The sequence below is a fragment of the Corvus hawaiiensis genome, chromosome 3, assembly GCF_020740725.1.
Source record: "Corvus hawaiiensis isolate bCorHaw1 chromosome 3, bCorHaw1.pri.cur, whole genome shotgun sequence".
Lineage (NCBI taxonomy): Eukaryota > Metazoa > Chordata > Aves > Passeriformes > Corvidae > Corvus > Corvus hawaiiensis.
In genome coordinates, this window is record NC_063215.1 from 97,410,442 (window position 1) to 97,434,284 (window position 23,843).

The window sequence follows — 23,843 nt, forward strand, 5'->3', positions numbered from 1 at the left end:
CAATGTTCTGTAATTCTACTGACAATAGCCATCAAAACACTAACACGTAAAATTTCAAAACTCTACCTCAAAAACAACAGAGGAATCAATTGTGTCACACTTATAAATGAGTAAAAATGATAAAAATGACAGAAGACTTTTTGGCAAGCTTGAGTCAAAAGGTCATGTTTAGGATCTTTTATATACTCAGCAGTCCATAAAAAATGAGTGTACCAAATTAAAAGATTCTATCTCATTGGGACATAGAAATGAATTGTGTCAGGATGTTACCTGTTCAAAGTATCTGTATTATGCAAATAATACCCACTCATACCTATGCATCTGAAGACAGTTGACAGAGTCTGGTTTTTCCAAAGATCCATTGTCCTCCATTCCAAAAATACTGCAATTTCTAGCAAAATACTGCCAGTCTTCCCATTTTAGATCATCTCTTTTTTTTCTTTCAATTCTTACTGCTTCAGGGTGTGGGCTAAAGAACTGCAGTATAATATAGAATACCTACAAGAAGATAACAAATTTATGGAGTGATATTAATGGTTAAGTCGTAAAACAAGGAGAATATCAACTTCTTTTTTATGTAACTATACAGTCTGCTTTACCACTCCCAGACAGAAGCAGCCATATTTCACCCCACATATTCCCAACTAAAGCCGAGGAGAACCTTTTTTGTTGAACAAGCTCTTTGATCTCTCAGACACTATCACACAACTACCGACCTGTTGCATCAGAACTTCACTTAATCTCGAAGACCATTTGAAAATGCGCTACACAGTCAGGTCCACAATTTGTTACAGCGACATTATTTAGGTAAAAATGAAAGTTGTAACTTTGTGCTGCCAAACATTTGACGAGTTGTTTGTCTGATAACAGGTTTTTGTTTTTTTTTTGAATTCTCCGTATTTCTAGCTCAGAATCTCATCAAATACCTGTGTTGTTTCAAAGAGCGTTTCAAAGAGCATTTCCCTCAGCATACTACTTAAGCAGAAATGTGTGTATTAAATAAGCAAAAGCCAAGAATTTCACATACATTTAAAATAATTTTTAACTAAAGGATTAATTTTTACATATGTAGCCAAAGCCTGTCATCATATTCTTTCCCTTCTCACCATTAATATAAAAAAAAAAAAGAAAAAGGCCAGCAAGAATACACAGAAATTTGGTGAATTCCCTGTTGTGAATGCAGCTCCACTACTGGTATGTCCCTCCTTCCAAGACATCCTGACACTCTTCAACAGCCTAGTGGAGTGCTAGATGCAATACAGCCTCTTCAGTAACCATGCCTGCCTATCATTGCAGGATAGGCAATGTATTGCCTTCCGTATCCCTTGGGAGGCTAATTGGCCACCTCCAGAACACCTACAAACAGAAGCACCCTCTAATACGTCAGTGTGCTTTCGATACATTAAATTTCATTTGTCTGCAGTCAGTTTTCTACCAGCATGTACAAAACAAGCACCTCAGGTTTTAAAAGAAATTAAAATTAAAGTTGAAATTTACAAAAGTGGAGTTTAAAGACAACTATCAGTTTCTAAGTATTGGTGCCTTCACACAGGATATCTACTCTTGTATACCTATTCCAGATCACTGCTCGTTACAACAGGCACATTGAAAGAGAATGCCACAAACCATAATGCATCCCGTTGCCTTCTGCACTGTTATATGCCAATAAAGGAAACTTTCTTCCTGGTCCTCTAAGGATAACATTTTAAAGCATAAGGTTTGAATTTCTTCAAAATTGCAATGCAATGTTTACAAAAATCTTTTCTTAGTTTTGATTTAATAAATGGCAAACGTCATCTTCTCATTACCTGATACTGTCCATTTTGTAAATCTATTGTGATTGAAACACCACGATCCAGGCTTGCAGTATTAGCAAACACAGATGAAATCCAGGTGGTCCCAATGTCATTATCATTGATGTAGTAGAGAGGATGGGCTTCTGCATCCAGCCTCAGCACCCTGTCATTAGTTGTATCATCTGCACCATTAGGGATGCAGTACCTCTGTATCAAAGGGTGTACCCGGGGATGACTTCCAGGACAGCGGCATTCAGACTGGGTATGAAGATGAGGGAATTTTCCAGAGAATACTTCCAAAATGTCTCTGTCACAGCACAAATAATAATTGCATACATGACAAAAAGAACAAATGTTACTTTGTGCATCTAGGCTCATAGAATAAACAAAATTCAGTTTAGATTATAGTAGAAGCCCTAAACTCCTGAGTTAAGCTCATAAAAATGGGGCAATTAACCAGGAACGAAGCCCCCCTCAGGGTCTCTACATTACCAGTGGTAGAGCAGCAGGCACCTTCAGAAAATATCTGTGAAGAACCTCTCAGGAGCTTCTTTCATTGCTCCACACACATGGAGTTCTTCAGACACAGGGCACTGAGGGAAATGAGTTCTTTGGTGGGGTGTCTAAAGTTAGATAGGATGAATCCAGCCATTGATGCAAGGAGAAAAACTCTTAACATTTTATTGCAACATCATGTCTGACTCCAATCAGCAGTCTGGATCCTGTTCTTAAACACACCATAGTATCAATATACTGCCTATAACTACAGTAAAGTTCAATTTTTGCACTCAAATCCTCCGAAAAGACCAGCTTGAACAATACTATATTGTACCTTAGAAAACCTGGATAGAAATATTTTCACTTTTAACTAATTTTAATAAAAATGCCCACTTTTTTAACTGCAATCAACCTAGTCATGCCAAATCATTGAGATACTTCAGTTCCCTCTGACATCAGCAACTGAAATAGATACAAAGGTATGTAGGCAGGCAAGCAAGCAGATATGAATGACATGGATAGTTCTTTATCTGCTCACCTCTGGTGTAAAGGAAGGATTCTGTGAGTCTAGAAGATACTGAATTTTTATATTTAAATCTTATTACTTTTCCCATTTTCCTACTTTATCAGTAAGAACATAATTTTGTGTGCTTATTAAGCAAATAAATACTTGCTAGCTGCCACTACAACTTCCACAGAACCCATAGTCAGGATCTTTTACACAGCCAGAGCCTCACTGATTGGCATGCAGGCAAGACTTTCCTTCCCAGTTTATCCCAGACAAACATTTTGGACCAAGTTATTTGTCGATATAAAACCAAATCTACAAAGACATCAGTAGGTCAAAACAGTCTGTAAAATACCTTCATTTTCAATTGTTAAGCTTTATTCATTTCACTGACCTAAACTGTAGTTCAAAAGATTTGACAAGCATTGCTCTGAGAAATACAACCAACATGATTTTCATAAAACTTGGAATTCAGATTCACATTAATACTTCCAATTCACAGGAGCTCAGTTCATCATAATGTCCTGCAGACAGCTGAGCTCCGAGGAAACTGCTCTACATCTTATTGAAAGACTATCATTAAGTAGCCTGAAGGTCTGCAGTCCCGAGTGTCATTGTGTGCAGCCTCCCCAGAAGCACCATGCAGACAAATAGGACCTGACTACTTCTGGCCAGCCTGAATTGACTGGATTAATCCAGCATGAGCTGGATAACAAAGGTAACATTTCTTTGTAATGTGCTAGGAAGGGAGGCTGGAGGGCAACAGAAATTGCAGTGGCAACAGTAGTTTGGCCTCGGGAACAGAGGAAGTCAAAGCAATTACCCAGGGCTCTGTGGGCTGAGGTAGCAAAGTCATTGGTGCCTTATGGTGACAATCTCATCTAGAGAGCAAGGGACAGTGGCACCTCGGGGCAGGGGTACACCAAGAATACCTGACATGGATACTGTGGGGAAGGGAAACCAGAGGAAAGCAACAGCTAAACACATGGAGCCAAGCTTCCAGCAACAAAGGCAGCATGCTAATCAGTTGGAGTGCCTGTCCTCCTCATCTACATCACTGGTATTTTAAGTGGTCAAAACCGGACTAGTCTGCTGTGCTCCCTTGCCCTACAGTTTACACGGAGCTTGGAAGAAGCTTAGCAAGTCTTATCCACCAGGACTAAGCTTATCAGCACACACTATTATGTCAGAATTATGATGAGTAGATAACACCTAGACAGTTTCTAAGCATTGAAATCTAGCAACTGGATCTACTCTCTGCAGAATATATACTAAGTCAGGTTGTAGCAAGGACAACCATAACAAGGAGAGCACATATTTATTACAGTTTCACTACATGTGTATACATACACCACTACACACATCAAGCCTACTTAAGCAACAGTTCAAAAGCAAAACATATTAATTTGTTGTATTTATTTTAACTCAAGATTTTTTATATTAAGTTAATCTTTGAAATGAGGATCAGGAAACTACATCGTCATAAGAAATTATCTAAAGGCAACATCTGAAAAGCACTATACTTTGGGAAATAAGCATATTGTTATCTACACTTTGTTCTCGCCACACTCTTATTTTGTTACAAAAATAAAAGTTCTTTACCTGTTTGTAAGTGCCACTGGGTAAAATCGGAAATCTTGCATTCTTCCAACAAATTGCTCTAAACCTAAGAAAATACATTATAAATAATCTATTGAGCAGAAGGCAGCTTTGCATTGCTTGAGAGCACCTTTAATTCAGCACTCAGAAATCTCTCCTGCACAATTACCCCTCCTGAATGAAACCAGCTTGGACCTGGACAAAACTATAGAGGGCAGTGACTTAATTTTTTTGATAAAAAAGAATGATTTATAATAACTTTATAAGAACATTTTGTACCTATCTCTTTTCTGATTAGAGAGGTGGCACAGGCATCGGCTCATTAGACAGAAGTAATGAGCCAGTCCATGTGCCACCTCTAATTAGAGAAGAGATACAGTAGGTACAACTGTACCTATCAATTTATACAATAAAGATAAAAAGCATTTTAAAATATTCCTTGCTTTTACATGATTATTAGCTATCCAGTATTCAAAATCAAAACCACAACAAAATACATTTCCAAATACAAGCTTTAAGAAATGGAGCACAGAATACTTTCTTGCCCAAAGCCACAATAAAACTGTTTATGTGACATATATTTAGGAGTTAACTTCAAGTTGTGCATGTTCCTGAAGAGCAACAGTCAGTGTTCTTACACCTGCAAAGCCAAGAATTAGCGAAAAGCAATAAAACATCCCCCACTGTTCTTCAATGATCATGTCATGATATAGTCCATATAAAACTCTAGATGCAGATGAAGAGAAACTCTCAGCCATTACTAGAGGCTAAAATATTCTCATTCTGACATGGTTTACATGATTATTGATAGAACTGAAGAACATAGACAGCCAGAAACCTTCAGCTCTGCTCCTGACTGCAGAAAGAGGAGTGTAGTCTAGTGGCCACGCACAATTCCATTCTGAAACAGTTCCCTACATTTACTGAGAGAAACTATGATCAGAAATTAGCGGAATAAGTCACTTTACATACATGTTTTAGCGAATGCAGGAAAACTTACCTAGATGCAGGAACACATAGATGTTTGGTAGATGATCATAATTTATTCTATCTTCAGACAGTCTTTTGAGAAAGCTAATTGTACAATAAGAATTTTCTTCTGCAGTAAGGTATTACTTCTCAGCATATAGATAACTTTAAATTACCCACACTCTTCTTTTAACCACATCATGAATATTTTATTTTGACTATCCAGTGCGTTCCACTAAAGTACTACAAGATTTACCTGTGAAGCTTTGTCCAATTTGCAGAATACCATCAGCATCAGTATCTGCAACTGTTCCCATAAGAGTCCTTGAATCAAAAGGTGTGTTATCATCTTCCCAGCCATTCAAGAAGAAACTAATTCGGCTGTGATGCACCTATAGAATCAATGTAAAGGGGGAAACACATGCTTTATCATGCAATCACTTTTATTTCTCTACTTTTTTTTGTCTATCACTGATTAACTGATAACATTACCTCAGGCTATTTGCTGTCTCTATTTTTGGTGCCTACTGAAAGCAGTTACCTCTTTTTCATTACTAGATCATCACCCAGATGCAGAGAGTATAAAATTTCTACATGAGTTAAATCAAAGAAGGAACTACAGTACAGGGATCTGGTGGAGTTGGAGGGGAAGAGCAGAAAAGAAGGGTGGGTGTGTTTCACAAGGTACAAGGCTGGTTTAGAGTTCCATCACCACTTCGGGCCATGGGCACGTGTTACAGCTGTCACAACTCTTCTCATACATCACTTCAAACAGGCCTCAAGGGGCTGTACACCATGCTCAGGATAACCAAACACAGGCCTCTAAAACCCCCCAAAATGCCTCCCTAACCCTAGCATGCTTCTTTCTACAAGGGCTGAAGGGAACAGTATAGAAAGTGCCTACATCTGCTGTACACCCACTGGGTAATTCCCTTACATCAAGGGAACCCTTGGCTAGGAATATGCACTCAGCCAGCACCCCAGGGTACTGTTTCGTGCAAGTGCTCCCTTCCCTGCCAATTCATTTTAAATCTGAGCTAACGTTCATAGAAATACTTTATGGCATTCTCCCAGCTCCACAAAGTCACAAGATGCTGAGCTTTTATAAAGTTGGGGGGGTTTTGCATTAGAAATCTTTAGATTTAGGTTACCTAAAATTAGGAAAAGTTTAATAATATGGGAGCATCTTTCAGCCTTACATTTTAGGAAATTCAATAATCTCATTTAAAAATTCCAGGCCCTCACAAATGAAAACCAGAAGTATTGTGGCTATAGTCATTGCTATAGTCATCCCATTAATGAAGTTAATTAGAGAAACTAAGTTGGACTTATCTAAAACTTTTATTTCAGAAAGTGATTTATTTACCAAAAAAAAAAAATTACTTGGGTTTTAGCAATGTTTAGCTTGCATAAAGCTTTTTTCACATGAGAACTTGATAGCTTTCAAATTTTGAAACACCATTTTGTTGCTGCCAATTTACAGAGCATTTTTTAAATTTTGCAGGTATGGATGCCTGGTGAATCATGTCTGTCAAGGCCAATAAAAATAGAGCACTTTAGCCCACCTTGATAGTCACGCGAATCAAAACAAAATAAACCTGGAATTATTGCTTCCATAAGAACAATACCTATGTGAGGACATAGAAGGTTTACAAACCAGAATAATTTGTTGCAAAAAAAGGAAAGAGAACTTTTTTACCAGTTAACAAAATACCAGCTTGAAAACCACAATATAAGCACAGACAATACTACTCTGACAATAAAGTCTTTCAAATTTCAGACCAAGATAAACGGACACAATTATCTATAAATCTGAGCTCAGATGATCAGCATCAGTGCCTTGGGCAACATGAGTCTATCAGCATTTTAAGAAAGAAAACATGAAATAGGATGGAGGTGTTTGTTTGGCTTTTTTTTTTTTTTTTTGGCTTCACACAAAATTGTACAAATGAATTTTTCCTCCTTAAACTGTACTTTCAAACATACACATGCATGCTGAGCTTTATTGCCATTTCCAGATTCAGTCAATATTTCCCAAATTTAGACAGGAATATTTATTGCCCTTCCACTGATGGAAATTTGAAGGCTATTACCATAATTACTAAGCCTTGAGATTTGTTCAAAAAGTTATTGCATATGAGTTTCACTGCTCAAAATACATCTCTCCATTTTAAATTATCTTTTGTGTTGACACATCAATGACCTAAATACAACAGTTTTTTATTTAATTTTAATTCAAAGCCCTCTAAACATCTGATGCCCTATTTGCAAGAGCCTAAGTATATGTATATATTGTGGTTACACTGCATTTTTTTTCTGCATCACGTTTTTTACAGCCTGTTACTGTCATTTGGTGTTTGACTGTTATCATCATAAAAGATACAGGCTTTTCTACTTTGTTATTTGTAGCATTATCTCATGTTTTACAACATCTTTGCACAACATGCCTGCACATGAAATATAACTAGTGAAAAGTTCTCAGTGGTATTAATGCATAAAAAAGAATGTGGTTCCATCTCTACTGTCTTTACCCAGCCAAAAGCTGATGAACAGCCAATTTTCCTTTATCACATTAGCACAGCCATGAGGGAAACACATTTGTTCTAGTCAGCTACACTAAAGATACTATTACCAATCTAACATATACATGTTTTATATCAGCAGTATTCTCAGAGTATGAGGGAGCCAACAATATATTAACACTAGCATGACAGTTTATTTAAGAAAAGAAAATTGTCTCTGTAGAGGGACAGAAGTTAGAAATGTATGGCTAAAGCTCAGTGTCACTGGTCTAATAAAGGTAATAATTCTTAAGCTTTCTTTATAGCAGGTAACACTCCTGTGGCAGCTCTGTCATATCATTCAAATAAAAATGTTGCCTTTTACAAGTTTAAGAGTACCTTTATTTTCAGTCAGATATGAAGCATGTTTCCGCTTTCCTGTTTCCACTGTAAAACATTTGTAGGGGGAATTCAGAAATGGGCACGCTCACCCCCATCAGCTGCTTGCAAACTTACTGTCTCAGGCACAGCTCTATAGGACCCAATTCTGCCTCCCCCTGTGGCAAGCAGAGTGCTCACCTCCATGCACCCCATACAAAAATCAGGGGGTCTATTTATGACTTAAAAGGGACAGAATTGGGCCCTAAGTGACCAGGTATTTTTACTTGTTGAAAATAGGTGACTAACAACAATTTTAAATCTCCCTCCCCCCTCCCCCACCACCAATCTCTTTGTATTAAATAGGATTTAGAATAGTTGGGTTTAATATAGCACATCCTCAAGGTAGCCCTAAGCACTTTACAATGCTGAATTGGATATCAGTAGTGCAGTGACTGTGTAAGGCAAAGGCAGCAGTCATTATGCATTTGGCAGTAGCTCAATGTAATGATCCCCCTGCTGGTTATTAAAAGGGGTATGAATATCTGACATGGGAGGAAAATGTAGGAGGGAAACCATGTGTGGTATAAAAAATCCCAGTGGCTCTCCACTGTGGGAGGAGAGGAAGTCTCAAAGTTTGGTTTCAGTTCAGACTAAGCTAAATAAGAAGAAAGGCTGGCACCGGATGGGCTGTTTGATGTAGTTAGTTAAGGTCTCCTGATTGTTAGCATTAAATTCCATACAATAGCACAGAACTAAAAGAACAGTTTCCCTCCTGACTAGGACAACAGGATTATTCTCCTGTTGTCCTTATTAATAACATTCAATAGGAATTTGCCACAAGAGAGTAGCAGGAGATGGGTAGGAAAGGTTGGCTTTGTTGTGGAGAGCACAGAACCAGAAGCCTGGGACATCAGCACTCTAATCCCAGCCCTGAAACCATCTCACGCTCCTCTGCTTGCCCATCTGTCAGATACAGCAAATCACCTCTCAAGGAGGTAGCAAGGATTAGTTACTAAGATACATTTGCTCTGAAACTACATCAGCCTCTGCCAACATAGAACCTAACACCAATTCCAAGCAATGGAAAATCCATTTGATGGTGAACTGAGGTGGTGAAAGATAGCAATACTCTTTCCTCTAAATGCACTCTTGGTATGATCCAAAAGAATTTCAAGATGAGAGGTGCTGGACCAAAGAGCTGAGAGGCAAGTTCCTTTGGTGCATCCCAAATTAAGCTTACAGTTCTCTAGCATCAGAGACCACAATACCAAATAAAACCCCTTCCTGCCTAAGAAACCTTTCTTGCTCTATAGGTCAGGGTACTGCAGAATCACAAAATCACAGATTGGGAGGGACCACAGTGGATCACATGGTCCAACCTCCCTGTTCAAGCAGGGTCATTCCAGAGAACATGGCACAGGATTGCGTCCATGTTATTGTTAATGAAATGATATAGGTACAGGAAACATACTACAACTTTATTTTCTCACCTAAAGATCTGTGCTCTTCAGATTCTACTCCTGAAAACACAACAATGAAATTTAACATGAATTTTGCCACTCGGTTTGGATCAGATAGAACTGCCATGTAAACAAAAGCCACTATTTTCATGTACTAAGTGCTAACAGAACTGCTAACTTCCACTATATTGCAGTAATCTGTGTGGCAAAAAAGAAACATCACAACCAAATATTCCACTTCAGAGCAGTTGCACTGGCTAAGGCACTACGGCAAAAAGCAGAAGCTCCTTGACTGAAGAATACCATGGTTTTTTTCTTTCTGGTTTTTTTTATAAGCCGTGTGTTGTACTGATATCTACAGTTACAACGCCTACTGGTATAACAATGTATAAATAAATGAATAGTATAACTGTTAAAAGTAAAGAGTATAATAGGTATTGTAAAAATCAGTAGTAATACAATAAAAATTAACAATATGCTTTTTAAAAAAAAAAAACCAAATAGCCTAATATTCCTCATCATTAACACAGGGGCAGAAGAGATTTTGCTATCAAGTGCAAGACACAGTTATATAGACTCCACTTTTTTGAACTACAATGACCCTTTAGAAGCCAAAGCCAGTTTGGAGGAGTTCTGAGATCTCAATCTACAAAGTTTTGGCTGTCACATAATAACACTCACATTTATTCCCTTGTAATGTACATGTGTGATATCTGGCCCACTTAAGCAACATACGCTTTTTCTTCACACACATTAATCATCCTGTCATCAAAATGTCCTCTTACATATATATAAAGGCAACTGAGACAATTTTAGTCTCTTCCATGTGGAATTGAATTGCACCATTTCAGCCAAAATAAATGAGTTTAACTGAACCTTTCTTCAGTGAACACTACGATCTTTTTGCATTAGTAAGATTTTTCCATTAGAAGTCAATCCTAATATTAATACCACCCATATACCTCATGGAAAATGATTTCTAATAAATAAGATAGGAAGGAGAGACACAGAAAAGAATCCTTTATGTTCCATTAAAAAAAAAAATCCTTAAGAATCCCTAAATGTATCACAGCAGAGCTAAAGATCACTAACCAGGGACCAAAGCTTCACTGTACTAAATGACACACAACCAACAAATGCAGTAGTCTCATCCCCAAATATTTTAATTTGTAATTATTATATGCTTCAGAGACACTTTTTTTTCAGTTAGTACAACCATTTTCCTGTATGTTGTCTTTCCTATTCCAATATTTATTGGCATGGGTTAAGATTTATTAAAATATTACAGATAAGTTAAAGGGAGTTATTTCAAGACAACATTAATCTCATCCACCGGTTGGATATACATTCTTTTTACTCTTATTCATCACAGCTTCTAGTAACCATAAAATACAATTTAATCTTAACATTTCCTTCCATCATCTATTGTTCTAATAAGTAGATCCCAGTGTCTGGCAAGACAGATTAATAAACCAGAAGGATTTCTTCCCAGATTTTTAAGCCATAAATGAGGAGTTCCACAACACAGAGAACTCTGGCACCAAAAACGAAAGGAAAAAAAATATTTTCCAGTCATTTAAGCCAAATGATACCAACCTACTTAATTTTCCAGCCAACTTAGTGATGGCAAGCACTTCAACTGCAACTTCAGCTCTTACAGCTATTCAGACCATCACACAGTCTCAGAAGGCAGGGGCAAGACTGACCGACACATATAAAACACAGACCAAAAATGCACCTTCCAATACTAGGAAATGGTTACAGTCCAGTACATGTAACGGACACTACTGTTTTCAAATAAGATGAAAGAGGAGCAGCTCGGGGATCTATGAAATATACCTGACAGTGAGCAAGATTATTCCAAAAATCAGATAGCTGCGTACTAAAATTAAAAGAAGAAAAAAAAAAAAAGAAGCTAATTTTTACATTAAAAATGCAAGTTTAGCTAGCTTGCAAATGCAAGTTAAATTTTAAAAATTTATACAAACTAAAACACGTCAGTTTCCCAAATACAAGAAAGAAAAGCAAATTGTCCCCCAAATAAGAGAACAAAAAATAAACTGTAAAAAAACTCAAACAAGTCTGTTTTCATTTTCCTTAAAATAAGCCCTATTTGCACAACAAGTGGTTACGCAGAATTAGAATAATCATTATAAAGGTGATACACAATATGAAGAGTTTTAACGTGTTTTATGAGAAGCAATTAGGCAGCTATACAATTTACCTGTAAGGCAAAAAAAAAAAAAGTTCAATTTATTTTCCAAATCAGCAAGCCAGCAGAAACGGCCCCTCCCTTTACTTGTCTTAAAAACGAAAGCAACACCAGAATCAATAAAGTTACACAGTCTTCACAGAGATGTAAATTAAAGCAAAAGTTAGCATAAATGATCTGCTTAATCATTCAGAAATAACAAGGAATCAGAGATTATTAGAAATCAGGAGGAGCTGCAACTCATCCAGCTCAAAAATTACTACAAAACGTACTGTTAAAATTACTTACTGTCACTTAATTTGGTATGGTACTTATAAAAATTGTCACCTAAACATAGCTTGCTATCTGTTAAAATAACCAAGATTCAGAAAACCTTTTTACTTTCTAAATGTATTGCAGATTTGTTGCATCAGGAACTTTCTCAATGAGTTCATTCTATAGAAACAGACAGTGTATTAACACATTTTCTCCCAAGGTGAGAAAACAGATTAAGGTTATGACCAAAATGACAGGCCTGTGGCTTCCTTGAATACCTTAATAGAGTCAACAAATCAACAGTGGTCTCTGATGACAACAGAGGAAAGAAGACAATAGATGGAAGGAGGGGAATTAGTGATGCTGCTATAATGGTCTAATCAGAAACTTGAGCATAAAAATCTTTTTCACCTTCAACCTGTCTAAATATGCTCTTTTTGCCTCCTCATATAAAGATATACAGCATATTCTACCATTGGGGGACATGCGGGTTCAGATATTTCCTCTGCAAAAGCAGGTGAGAAACAGAAGCATAACGGTTAATAAAAGCAAGAGTAAAGGGCTTTTGCATATCAAAGAGATGAGATGCACAAAGGTATGTATTTCAGTATTTTCTTGCATAATTGCAAATCTTGCTGAAGCTGCAATTACAAAGGCTTCCACACAGCTTTAATATTTCATAAATGATTTTCTGTAAAGAGGAAAGGTCAGTGATATGGACGTCAGCAAAATAATTTGGGGAGAAAAACCAGGATGAAACCACTAGCATGAATCCAAGCTTACTTTCAGCTGTCATTTAAGCAGAGCTAGGCACCAAAAACCACAATGCAGCATTTTACATATTTTTTTTAAATCTGAGTGTCTACGTGTCCCTAAATTGATGAATCAGAAATAGCAGACAACTTTCTGCCACAATTCAACACCTTTCCTCACTGAATAAATTGCAGAATTTACACACCTTAAATATTCATTTTAAAGGCTCCTTACCTAGCCCCCATTTTTGCCTTATTCTCATTTTGCATTATTCTACTAATTATTATTACCTCTTTTTTATCTACTATATTTACATTTAGCTTTAAAAAAACCAAGCAAACAAAAAGAAAAAAATAAACAACAAACCAACAGCAACAAAAAACCTAAACAATGTGATAAATGTAGTGAATACAGGTGGCAGCAGATTCTTGCCCCCAAGTACTATTTTTCTCAAACGTTAATACAAACAGGGAACAAAATAGTTTAACCTAGGAAGGAGAGGGGCAGGCACTGATCTCTTCTCCCTGGTGATCAGTGACAGGACCCAAGAGAATGACACGAAGCTGTGTCAAGGGAGACTTAGGCCAGACACTGGGAAAAGGTTCACATCCAGAGGGTGGTTGGGCTCTGGAACAGGATCCCCACGGAAGCGGTCACAGCCCAAGCCTGGCAGAGTTCAAGAAGCATTTGGATAATGCTCTCAGGCACTCCTGGGGCTGGTGCTCTGCAGGGCCAGGAGTAGGACTTCTATCATCTGTGTGGGTCTCTTCCAACTCAGGATATTCTATGATTCTATAACCACAAGACCCCAAAACTCCTCTACTTCTCCCAACCCTTCAGATAATCTATCAGCCACCTTATGACTGCTTCAGAAAGTAAAGAGGTTCCCACAGTTTAACCTCTGCAGATGAGTCAGGATTCCACATCACACTCAACCACCTTCTACTCCATACTCCACATATGACTCACCAGCACTAGCACAGAGCCTGCTCCTACAGTCCCATATTGCTTAGCTCTCCTTACAAAGTACCAAATGCAGCCTAACCCAAATTTAAAACCTTAGCTGAACAAATAATTCAAGAATAAGAACTATTGCTGTGATGACATTATTGCTAGAGATGTTTGGGCAGATGTCTTACATACATCAAAGTCTCCTGTGGTCTTGTTTTTGTTTGTTTTTCCCTCTCTCAGAGACAAAGCTTACAACCTTTAAAATAAAAAGAGCTCATTTTTAGTGTTTTGCACTTTGCATTTTACTTTTTTTTCTCTGGAATGAAAATTGAGACAAAACAGAGGGAACTTGGCAGATCTAAAGCTTGGCAAGAGATAATGAATTTATGTAGCAAACATATGAGAACAAGGATATGTCAGAAGGAATTTGTCTATGAACTTGTTCTCAAACAGACCAAAAAAGACGCTAATAACCACGTTAATAGGGACAGGGGGGTTGTGGGAGGGAGGGCTGTGGAAACTAAAGAATAATATCCAAGAGGACAAGCCAGCTCAGATAATCTATCTGCATAACACTTGACAGACAAATGGCACCTTCTGTACCAGCAACAGAACTGCCTGATGAGTTTGCCAGTGAGGCTGGTGCTGTTCCAGCTACAACCTTGTCACAATTTCAAATCTTCAGCGCTGTTTTTAGTTTGTATGCCCAAAATCTTACAGCAAATGCAAAAGCTACACACATAATAAAATCAATTTTATCTGCTATTATTAAATGATTGGTTCACATTTCTAAATTCCTGTTTCCATATTCAAATCCTATACTACCGTCACATGGCAAAAACCATAGTTTTTAACCTGTAGGAACTCCGTGCCCCCAACCAAACCCAAATTCACCCCTCTGTATTTCAAGTCTTTGAAGCAACTTAGCTGCAAGTCTGAAGGAAAAGAATAGAAGATGGTAGAGGCAAGGTGCAACCCTGGCTACTGTGGAGGTTTCAACGTGATGCTTTTCACACTTCCTTGGTTCTCAGGACAAACGGCATTTTACGGGAAGAAAACAAAGAGGGTTTGAGGCTTTTCATTGCCACTACTAACACAAGTAACAACATGGCCAGGGAATTTATTATGATGATTTCCAAAAAGAAGGTGCTTAAGTTACCATCCATGGTTAGGGGATATTCCTTTACTTTCAACCATTCTGTCATTTTTAGAAGACGACATGCCAACATCATTCTAGGCTGAGATTCATTATGTAACTCTTGCCAAAACTGCAGAGTCAACTCTGTCCTCTCACCAGAACACGTCAGTCTAGCCGAAATATGCAACTACAAGCCTCTTAATTAAAGTATTTTACTTCTGGTTCATTCATATCAAAATTCAAGGATGCTGCAGTCCTATTCTTCACTGAGAGAAGGAAGTAAAACAATCTGCCTTTCAGGACCTCCTTAAGCTTTACAGGAAAATCACCTTTGCCTTTAAGAACAGAAACTGAACTTGTGAGTGAGTGGAAACAGCATATGTACAAGGTACTTGGTGTTAAATCACTGATTTTTTTCTTCAAAATCAGGATGCTGCTTTAAGCTGACTAGGAACCCATGGAGGGAAATGGTTTGAAATAATTCAAAAGTTTGGTTCTTCAGTATGTTCCAAATGAAGTTGCAGTGTATGTAAGTTCACCCATAAACAGGATCAACTAACTGAATCAAGGATTGAAACTATTTTAACCTACAGTATTTTAGAACTGTTATGAGAAATGACAAGGAAAGATGCTTTTCTTTACAAAATTTATAGGGGATGCTAACACATATCAGTATTTGATGACACTGTGCACAATCTTGTTCCAGAATCCAGAGGATTTTAACTTTCACTAACATAATAGGGCAAGAACACCTGTGCTGACTATATTTCCCTGCAGGCCAGAAAACTGATAGAATGCCAGAAAAACATTCCAAGAAGAATAATACTTTTTCATCTTTGCTTATATCCTCTACCTTTTTTTCTTATCCTCTTCTTGTTAGACTTTGACATACACTTTTCCAGAAGTTCCTGATAAAAAAAAATCCTTGATTAGACAGCTTTTGAAATTAAAACTGCCTAAATGGGAAAAAACCACCAATTTCAGTATTTTTTAAATACTGAAATTGACTCATCACAACATTCTGTCCAGAGATAACAAGTGGAGTGACTAGTACTTCAGCTGTGAATTTATTTAAATGTAGACATACACATGCAGTATTAGGAAGGCAAAAACAGGATATGAAATAAACATAAGGCATCAGCTTTAAGCTCACTGTCAAGAATATACCAAGGCTTCTAACCACAGAGTTCAGCTGAAGGTAACTATCTGTCAAATGTAATCTGTGCAAGTGAATATGCTTAAGCTGGTGCTATGAATCAACCAAAATTGCTTTGGTCTTATTGACATTCAATTGCAAGAAGTTGCAGCTCATCCAGTCCAATAGACATCTGACAACACCAAGAGTGCTTCAGTGACAGAAAGCTTTAAATATAGATGCAACTATCATCACAATACACGTGGAACTAAACTTTATGAACCCTCATACCATCGTCAGAAACAGGTCATCAGCTGAATGCCATAAGACCACATGGTCATGCTCTCTGCCTGTTGCCAATTTCTGCAGTTAACAAATCACTGCAATTTAAAAAAGAAAAAGAGATAATACAGAATGACAGAAAAAGACCACTCAATCTTCCACCAATGTCCCATTAAATATCTCTCCAAAATCCACTTCTGCCATTATAATCTTTGTTCACCTTTAAAAATACAATGCCAGATCAAAATTTGTTCAAACTGTTTGCATTAGTTAAGGGCCAGATCTTCAGCTACTATAAACTGCCTACAGCTTCAGCAATGTCATTTTATACCTGCCCAGATTCAGACTTTAAATATGTTAAATTTACTTTCTTCCTCATATCTGTTCTTTACACCTTGAAACAAGATGTCTGATAACGTGTGTATGTGGGAGGATCAACAATAAAGCAACTTGCACAGACAGTCCCAAAAGAAGACACAATTTGTGTCCTGACTCTGCACAAAAGAAAGGAATACCACTATGTATGTGCCTGTTTCACTCTTGGCTCTCAAGAAATCCTGCCATTTCAGCAGTAGATGTTCCAGCACAGCACAGTGTCTTTTTCTTAAGATTTTCATATATACACACCATCTATACAAGTTGTTACATACCCCCTCACTTGCCCTCCCCAGCTTCCCTTGCCACACATTGAACTGAAATCGTTCCAGATTCACAAACAGATAAAAGAAGTTGGGAAAGAAAAAATATGTCTGCTATATACAGCTTGCAACCATGTTTAAGGTGATGCACAGTGTAAGTATTTTTGGGGAGAAGAGGGGAGAAAGACTCGTGGCCATGTTATAAGCACTCTGAACAGTTATGCCCACACCCTGAGAAATCCAGTGTGAAAAAAACAAGAGACTTGAGGAAGAAACCTCATCAGGGGACCACAGTGACAGAACTATCTTAAAATAGAAGGGCTGGAGAGGATAAAGGGACAGTAGAAGAAATGGTAAAGAACAGCGAAGGGGAAGGAAAAAGCATAAGGTCGGGAGGGGCAAGTTGTCTCTTTGCCTTTCCTTCTTTTGCCTCAGGCCCATATCGGCCTTTCCTTTTCTTGACTTAACTGGGATGAATTTTAATTGCAGCCTCTCTACGTGTTTTATACACTATGTACTCTCTACTTGTGTGGAGTGGATTTCCCATTCATCACAGGATTGCAGGCAAAAACCCCAGGAGCATTTTGCTTTCCTTCAAAGTTAGCTTTGCTAAAATCAATAACTTTAGGGCTGCTTTTCCATCTAGCCCAAACCCCCACCCCACAACCATTTCAAATTTCATGATTTTTGATCATTTGATTTTGCTTCTTGTCTCCACATACAGATTTATATTTACATCTTTCCATAACTGTGACAATATTCTACACTGTTTCATTAACAGCATAAAGGCAACAACCTTACAGTGACAGCAGAAACATGCTCTCATTTGTAGTTTTAACACAGTCCATATCATAAGTGATCTCTAACAATCTCTCTCCCTACTCTTCAATACACCAGCATTCTTCAAATCAAAGTTCTGGTTTTCTTAGGGACCACTGTATGTCTTAAATACTTCTATTGCTGGGGCTTTTTTTCTGACCTCCAGCAAGTCTGGTACAGCAGCCAAGAATCCCAACTACATTAACATGTCCTTGCATACAAACCACTGAACTTAGTTTTAAAAGAAGTAGTTAAAAAAAAAAATTAAATGGAGGGGGTGAGAGCAGGAGTGTTTCCTACTGCAGATGGAGTATCATCCCTCAGCAATATTGTTACATCTCTTTCAGCTTAATATTAGTCTCCCTTCACTGAAACTGTATCTTGGCATTTTAAATCCCCCTTCATTTTTCTGGTTGTCTCTCTTATTCCAATAATATCTTCCTTATCCTTGAAAACATGTCACTCCCATTCAGCAGTCTTATTACATATGCTCCTAGCATTTGTATAAAAGATATTTAGCTTTTCTCTTTGCCCTCCTTTACTTCTCTTTTTCACTATCTCCTACAATGTTAATCCCTTCTCAGTGGGAAATGGTTTTCCTTCAATCCAAGTCTTTCTTTTTGTGCATAGATCCACTAGTTCAGCTCGAATTCCCTGATGAACAACAGAAATTTGAAAAAAAAAAAAGGGGGGGACAGGGGTGGGGGGAAAGGAACCCTGGAATGCTCCCGAAGCAATTAACTCTCTTCAAGAATAAGCCATGTATTAATATAAACTTGACCCCAAACAGCAAAATCAAAAAGCAACTGGAAGGCAGACTGATCCATAAGGCAGTTTACAAGCTTAAGAAAAACTAATAGCTATTTCATGAACAAAGCTTCAAGATGCAAAAATGCAAGTGACAGCAAGCAGAGGGATCCAAAATAAGAAACATGCATGCTGTTCATTTTTCATATGGGGTGATTTTAGTACTGCATAAAAACTGAGTGATGTAACCCATACTCAATTATCTGATAAATCAGGCTAGAGACGAAGAAAGATCAATGTGAAAAGAGACAGCTTTTGAAATTGTATTTTTAAAGAATCAGTACTTTAAAAAGTAAACACTGCTTTAAAATAAACATTGAATCTGTGATTAGTGATCATTTTGCACATTGTAATCATTCCAATTTTAGATTGGCAATTTTCACTTAATCTTTTGTTGACCAGTACTTTGAAAGTATTCAGTAGTATGAAGTAGTATTAAAATGGTTAATTACAGCTATGCCACTTTCTACTCCAGCCAGCACTGCACCAATGAAAAATATTCTGTATTGCCAGTGCCAGTAGAGCTGTATCAATCTATTACTGATGCCTCAGGACAGAACAAACACATCGGGGCAGGGCAGTGGCACAGAGAAGCCAAGAGCGCAAAACTGCAAATACAGATTCTGTTAGAAACGAAAGTAATTAACAAACAAGCTTTGCTGTTAAACCACTACTTTAACCACCAATCAAACCCTATTCTTTTTACATGGAAAGCTTTAACAAGTGACACCTGTGCTGTAAATGAGTTCCAAACAAAAAACCATGAGAGGATCCTAGTCACCAGATCTGCAAATGCGTGAAGAACAATTGCTTTCTTGCTCCATAATGACTCTATTTTCCCCAAGTCACAGAACAAATCAGATCCAACATTCAGTGATCACTACAGTAACATGAAAGGAAACAAGTATTAAGGATTCAACAAGCTGCTTTTTAGTAGCTTAAACAGTTACATAGACTTGCCACAATTAATTGAAACAAAAGGTCAGAAAGTACATTTTAGATAATCTCATAACAACGCACATTTTCTCTCTGTCCCCTCCATTTAAAATACAGCAAAACCACTGATTCTGAATTTTCACGAACTACTTGTAATCATGTAAATTAGGGATGAGATGTGGATGTCAAATGAAATGTCCCTTCTGAATAAAGTCTCTGTGCTTCACTAGTCAAAGAACAAGCACATACCTACACAAATGAGGGGAGCTGTTACTAATATACAATTATTAACCCTGTATTACACTATCAGCAGCATATTAAATTCTAGTCTTTTAAATTGATTATATCTGATGATTTTGCACCATTTTGCACCACTCAGTAGTGTGACTTCTCAGTCATTCCCAAATTTAATGCAAGAATACACTGGTTCTAAAAAACAGAGCTGAACAGCTCTGCTGGGACTGAAAACTAGAAAATCCATTCCTCTGTCTTTTTGGGGGGATAATTTACATAAGAAGAAAGCAATTATTCTTGCCCTCTGAATGCCTTGCCACAAAAAGTTCCATGTATCCAGTTAAGGGATTTTTGCAAATAAAGTCTCATCTTTTCTTTGAGGGCTTAGTTTCTTTTCATGGTCAAGGAGCCACAAAATTCTGTCTTTGATTCTTTTCATATTCCTCCCCACAACCTTACTTCAGGTGCCTTTCCCTCTTCCTCTGTGCCCTGCTTTCTTCCCTCCATCACAAAGTCCTTTAGAAATGGTCATTCAACTACTCCTTTGTACTGTAACTCCCCAACACTCTTTTTTATGGCAATTCACTGTAAGCTTCAATTTTCATTTTTTATAATAACTGCTTTTCTCCAGAGTTACCAAGCATCTTAGCAGCCAAGCTTTGCCATAGATCCAAACTGTGCTGTTAATCGAACAGAGACCAAAAATGGACTTTGGAGGACAGTGTTTTGGTAGCTTATTTTTGGTAGTTTATTTCTGGAAAAAGCTAAATGAAATCGTTTATGCAGCAGCTCCCTCCACCCCATTTTGCTAGAGATGGGCCAGGAGATGACATGGGGAGGCTGCTTATAAAGTGGTGTCCTGTGCACTTTAGAGTACAGCCCTTGAGTTAAAGCACAGAAAAGCCAGGGAGATTACTGAAAAACATATATGAGGATGTCAACAAACACAATTTAAGGAAAAGGATAAAGGCCCTTCAAACATAAATAAATGCCCTCGGAAGTCCAGCAGAAGAGTGGCAATGCAACCTGTTACATGCATAATTACCTGACTTACAGACAAGAGGTACATACATAAGGCACAAGTAAGTAGTAATTAGAGAATCTCAGAAAGACGACAGGCTTTTTCTTTTGACCAGTCCTGCTTCCAAGAACCACAAAAGTTCCATGCAACCTGGTCATCAAGCTGGAAAGAGAAATTCACATATCTCTGAGTGCTGAGGATAAATCTTCAAGGGTAAGCATTTCAGTGGAAAGAAACAGAAGCCTGAAGTTCTGAAACGTCAGATTAGGAGCAATGTTGATGGTTTATTCTATGCTGCCACTGAGTATCACATGATGATTTGCTTAGAGGTGCAACGAGGATGAACCTCACAAGATAGGCCATCTACAATCAGTCAATAGCAAGGATACACCTGAACACCACTGGAAAGAAGAGAGGTTCAAGAGGAAAATATTTTGGCTTTTATTCAGGAGGCAGAAGATAAAAAGTCAGTGCCTTTCTTTGAAATGCTGCCAGTATCACAAAGGGTCAGACAAGCAAGGCTGCATGACTCTGCACACAAACAGTGCTTGGAGGAAGGGATTTAGGTCAAGTCCAAATTTAAACCCTTTTTTAGAACAGATAGAATCAAAGGAGGGTCAGCTGCTCCTATACACAAATAGAGCCAGTTTATTTGTATATCAAATTGGGAAAGAAACAAAAAGCTGGAGGAGAAAAATCAAGTATCTAAACCAGAAATGTCCTAACTAAGCATGCACATAGACTGTGAATTATGACACAATACATCTGTCTTTGAAATTTAAGCCCAAGATGTTTGAACCTGAATGTCAGGAATTACATAGATCACACCACTGAAAAGTGTTGCTATGCCTTAAAGAAAGCTCAAATTTTGATAAAGTAAATGAGCTAACTGTATTAAACCATATTACAGAAGCTGGTATTGCAGCCTTTTTTTTTTTTTTAATAAAAAGAGCACCTTCAGATTCAATGGAAGATCAGAAAAGAAGCAGGGGGGAAAAAAAACCCTCTGACCTATTTTCAATTAACCCTGCAAAGAGCAAAGAACAACGCGGAAATTAAAATTATAGACATGATGCATGACCAGGTCTTGGACCATTTCTTCTGAGAATCCATCAAATCAAATCTGTCCTGGATGAATTGGTTGGAAAAGCACATGGATTAATACTGTACACTAGAAAAGGCAACATAACTTTTGTGGAAGGAAATCAAGATCCAATTTGACTTCTTTGAAGTAAAGATGCATGTAGATAAAAAGAACTGACCAATATAATATACGGGCTTTCTAGAAAGGTTTCAAACTTGGGAGAGATTAAATGGTCCAATTTCACACAAACAGTACCTTACCACTAAGTAGCTCCAACAATCTCTGCTATTTAACATTTTGTACAGGCTTGAAAACAGTGGTTAGTGAGATGAAAAAAAAAGGACTGAATACATGCAGACAATAAAAGTCAAAGCTTACTTCAAAGTGACAAAGGATCTCAAAATTGTTAAGGAACAGGGAGTAAAGCAATAGACTAATTGTGTTAACCACAAGGTAGCTGACAAGAGAAAAATGTTCTTATCCATGTAAACACAACACTAAATTCTGAACAGTCACTGCTCCAAGTGGTCTTGGACTTACTATAGAGTCCCTCACTAATGAACAAAGAGAAACATCCCTTATTAGGAAAGAAATTAAAAATAAGCCCACAAAACTTTATTGCTTAGAAATTTATGGTGCGAAGTGTCTCGGATAACAAGTGGAGTTCTGTCCCTTGCATCCTCAAATAGCCCCAAAAGTTTGAGAAAAGTTCGATATGGATGAACAAACTGCAGAATGGCTTCAATATAAGGAGAAATCTCATTTATAAACTATTTTAACACATGATCGTGTTCTATAACCAAAATATCAAATAGTATGAGACTGATAAAGAGAAAGAAACTGGCAAAAGAAATTGGCAAAAAAGTTTTAAAGTAAAGACAGACAGAAGATTTAAAATAAAGAACAATTTCATACAGCCATAATTCCATATGAGAAACTCATTGTCACAAGAGTGACGTCACACGATCCAATGCGAAAATATAAATTATATATATGCTAATATATAAATTGTAAGAAAAATTAGACTATTAAACTAAAAACAGGTCAATTAGTGACTATTCAAGACAGTCTAGCTTAAGGAGCTTCAAAAACCACTGACTGTCAGAAAATAAGTCACTGATAGATCTAAAAGAAAGTTGTTCCTATTCATATACTCTTCTTTCATACTCCAAGACAGGCTATCTAGACAGCTATCAAACAGAGCAGTCCTTAAATAATGCAAAAAATTACAGCATTATTGAGCCAAGGCACTGGAATGAGATACATGGACAGGAGGTGTTCCTCCCCCTCTCCCATCCTAGAACATTCTACTTTCCAGACAAGCTGATAAGTTGTTCAGAGCCAGGAAATATTCTTTGCTTCCATGAGAAAATGATACATGTGAAGTCTTACAACAAGATTCCCTCTCTGGACTGCCACCAGCATACACTGATTTTGCGTTGTACAAGATCTACACGTGTAATTTATGTCACCCTCCATTTGCTGCATGCATAGATGTTAACGCAAGATGTAAGACAGAGTTCACACATAAATAATGGAGGTTGCACAAAGGACAACCTGAAAGTTTCATCTTCCATTTCTTGATCAGACTTCTGATTTAAGTCTGTCTTTAAGCTACAAAAACCTGAACCAAATGTAGAAATCACTTTAAAAAAATAAATAAAACCCCACAAACAAACAAACAGGAAGACAAAAGCTGCTCTTTCATTGTACTCATGAAGTTTTTAGACTCATCAAAAAAAGTTTCAAGTATCCTGTGAAGACATTTACTTAGCAATTTGCACAGCATAAAGAGGAAAGGACAGTATTTGTGATCCATCTTTACCAGCAAAGATGTTGGAATCAGTTGCCAGTTTTCTACTCACA

The 23,843-nt window shown here is 37.4% G+C and overlaps 1 protein-coding gene across 3 annotated transcripts in view; it reads right to left on the reverse strand.

Moving 5' to 3' along the window:
* USH2A (usherin) overlaps positions 1-23,843 on the reverse strand; it is a 388,094-nt gene that overhangs the window by 350,927 nt on the left and 13,324 nt on the right. For all 3 annotated transcript variants that reach the window (XM_048298182.1, XM_048298180.1, XM_048298181.1), the window contains exons 4-7: positions 5,627-5,762; positions 4,405-4,468; positions 1,809-2,103; positions 314-498 (exon numbers count right to left, since the gene is read on the reverse strand). In XM_048298182.1, the coding sequence (XP_048154139.1) occupies positions 314-498; positions 1,809-2,103; positions 4,405-4,468; positions 5,627-5,762 (680 nt within the window). The remainder of the gene's footprint in view (positions 1-313; positions 499-1,808; positions 2,104-4,404; positions 4,469-5,626; positions 5,763-23,843) is intronic.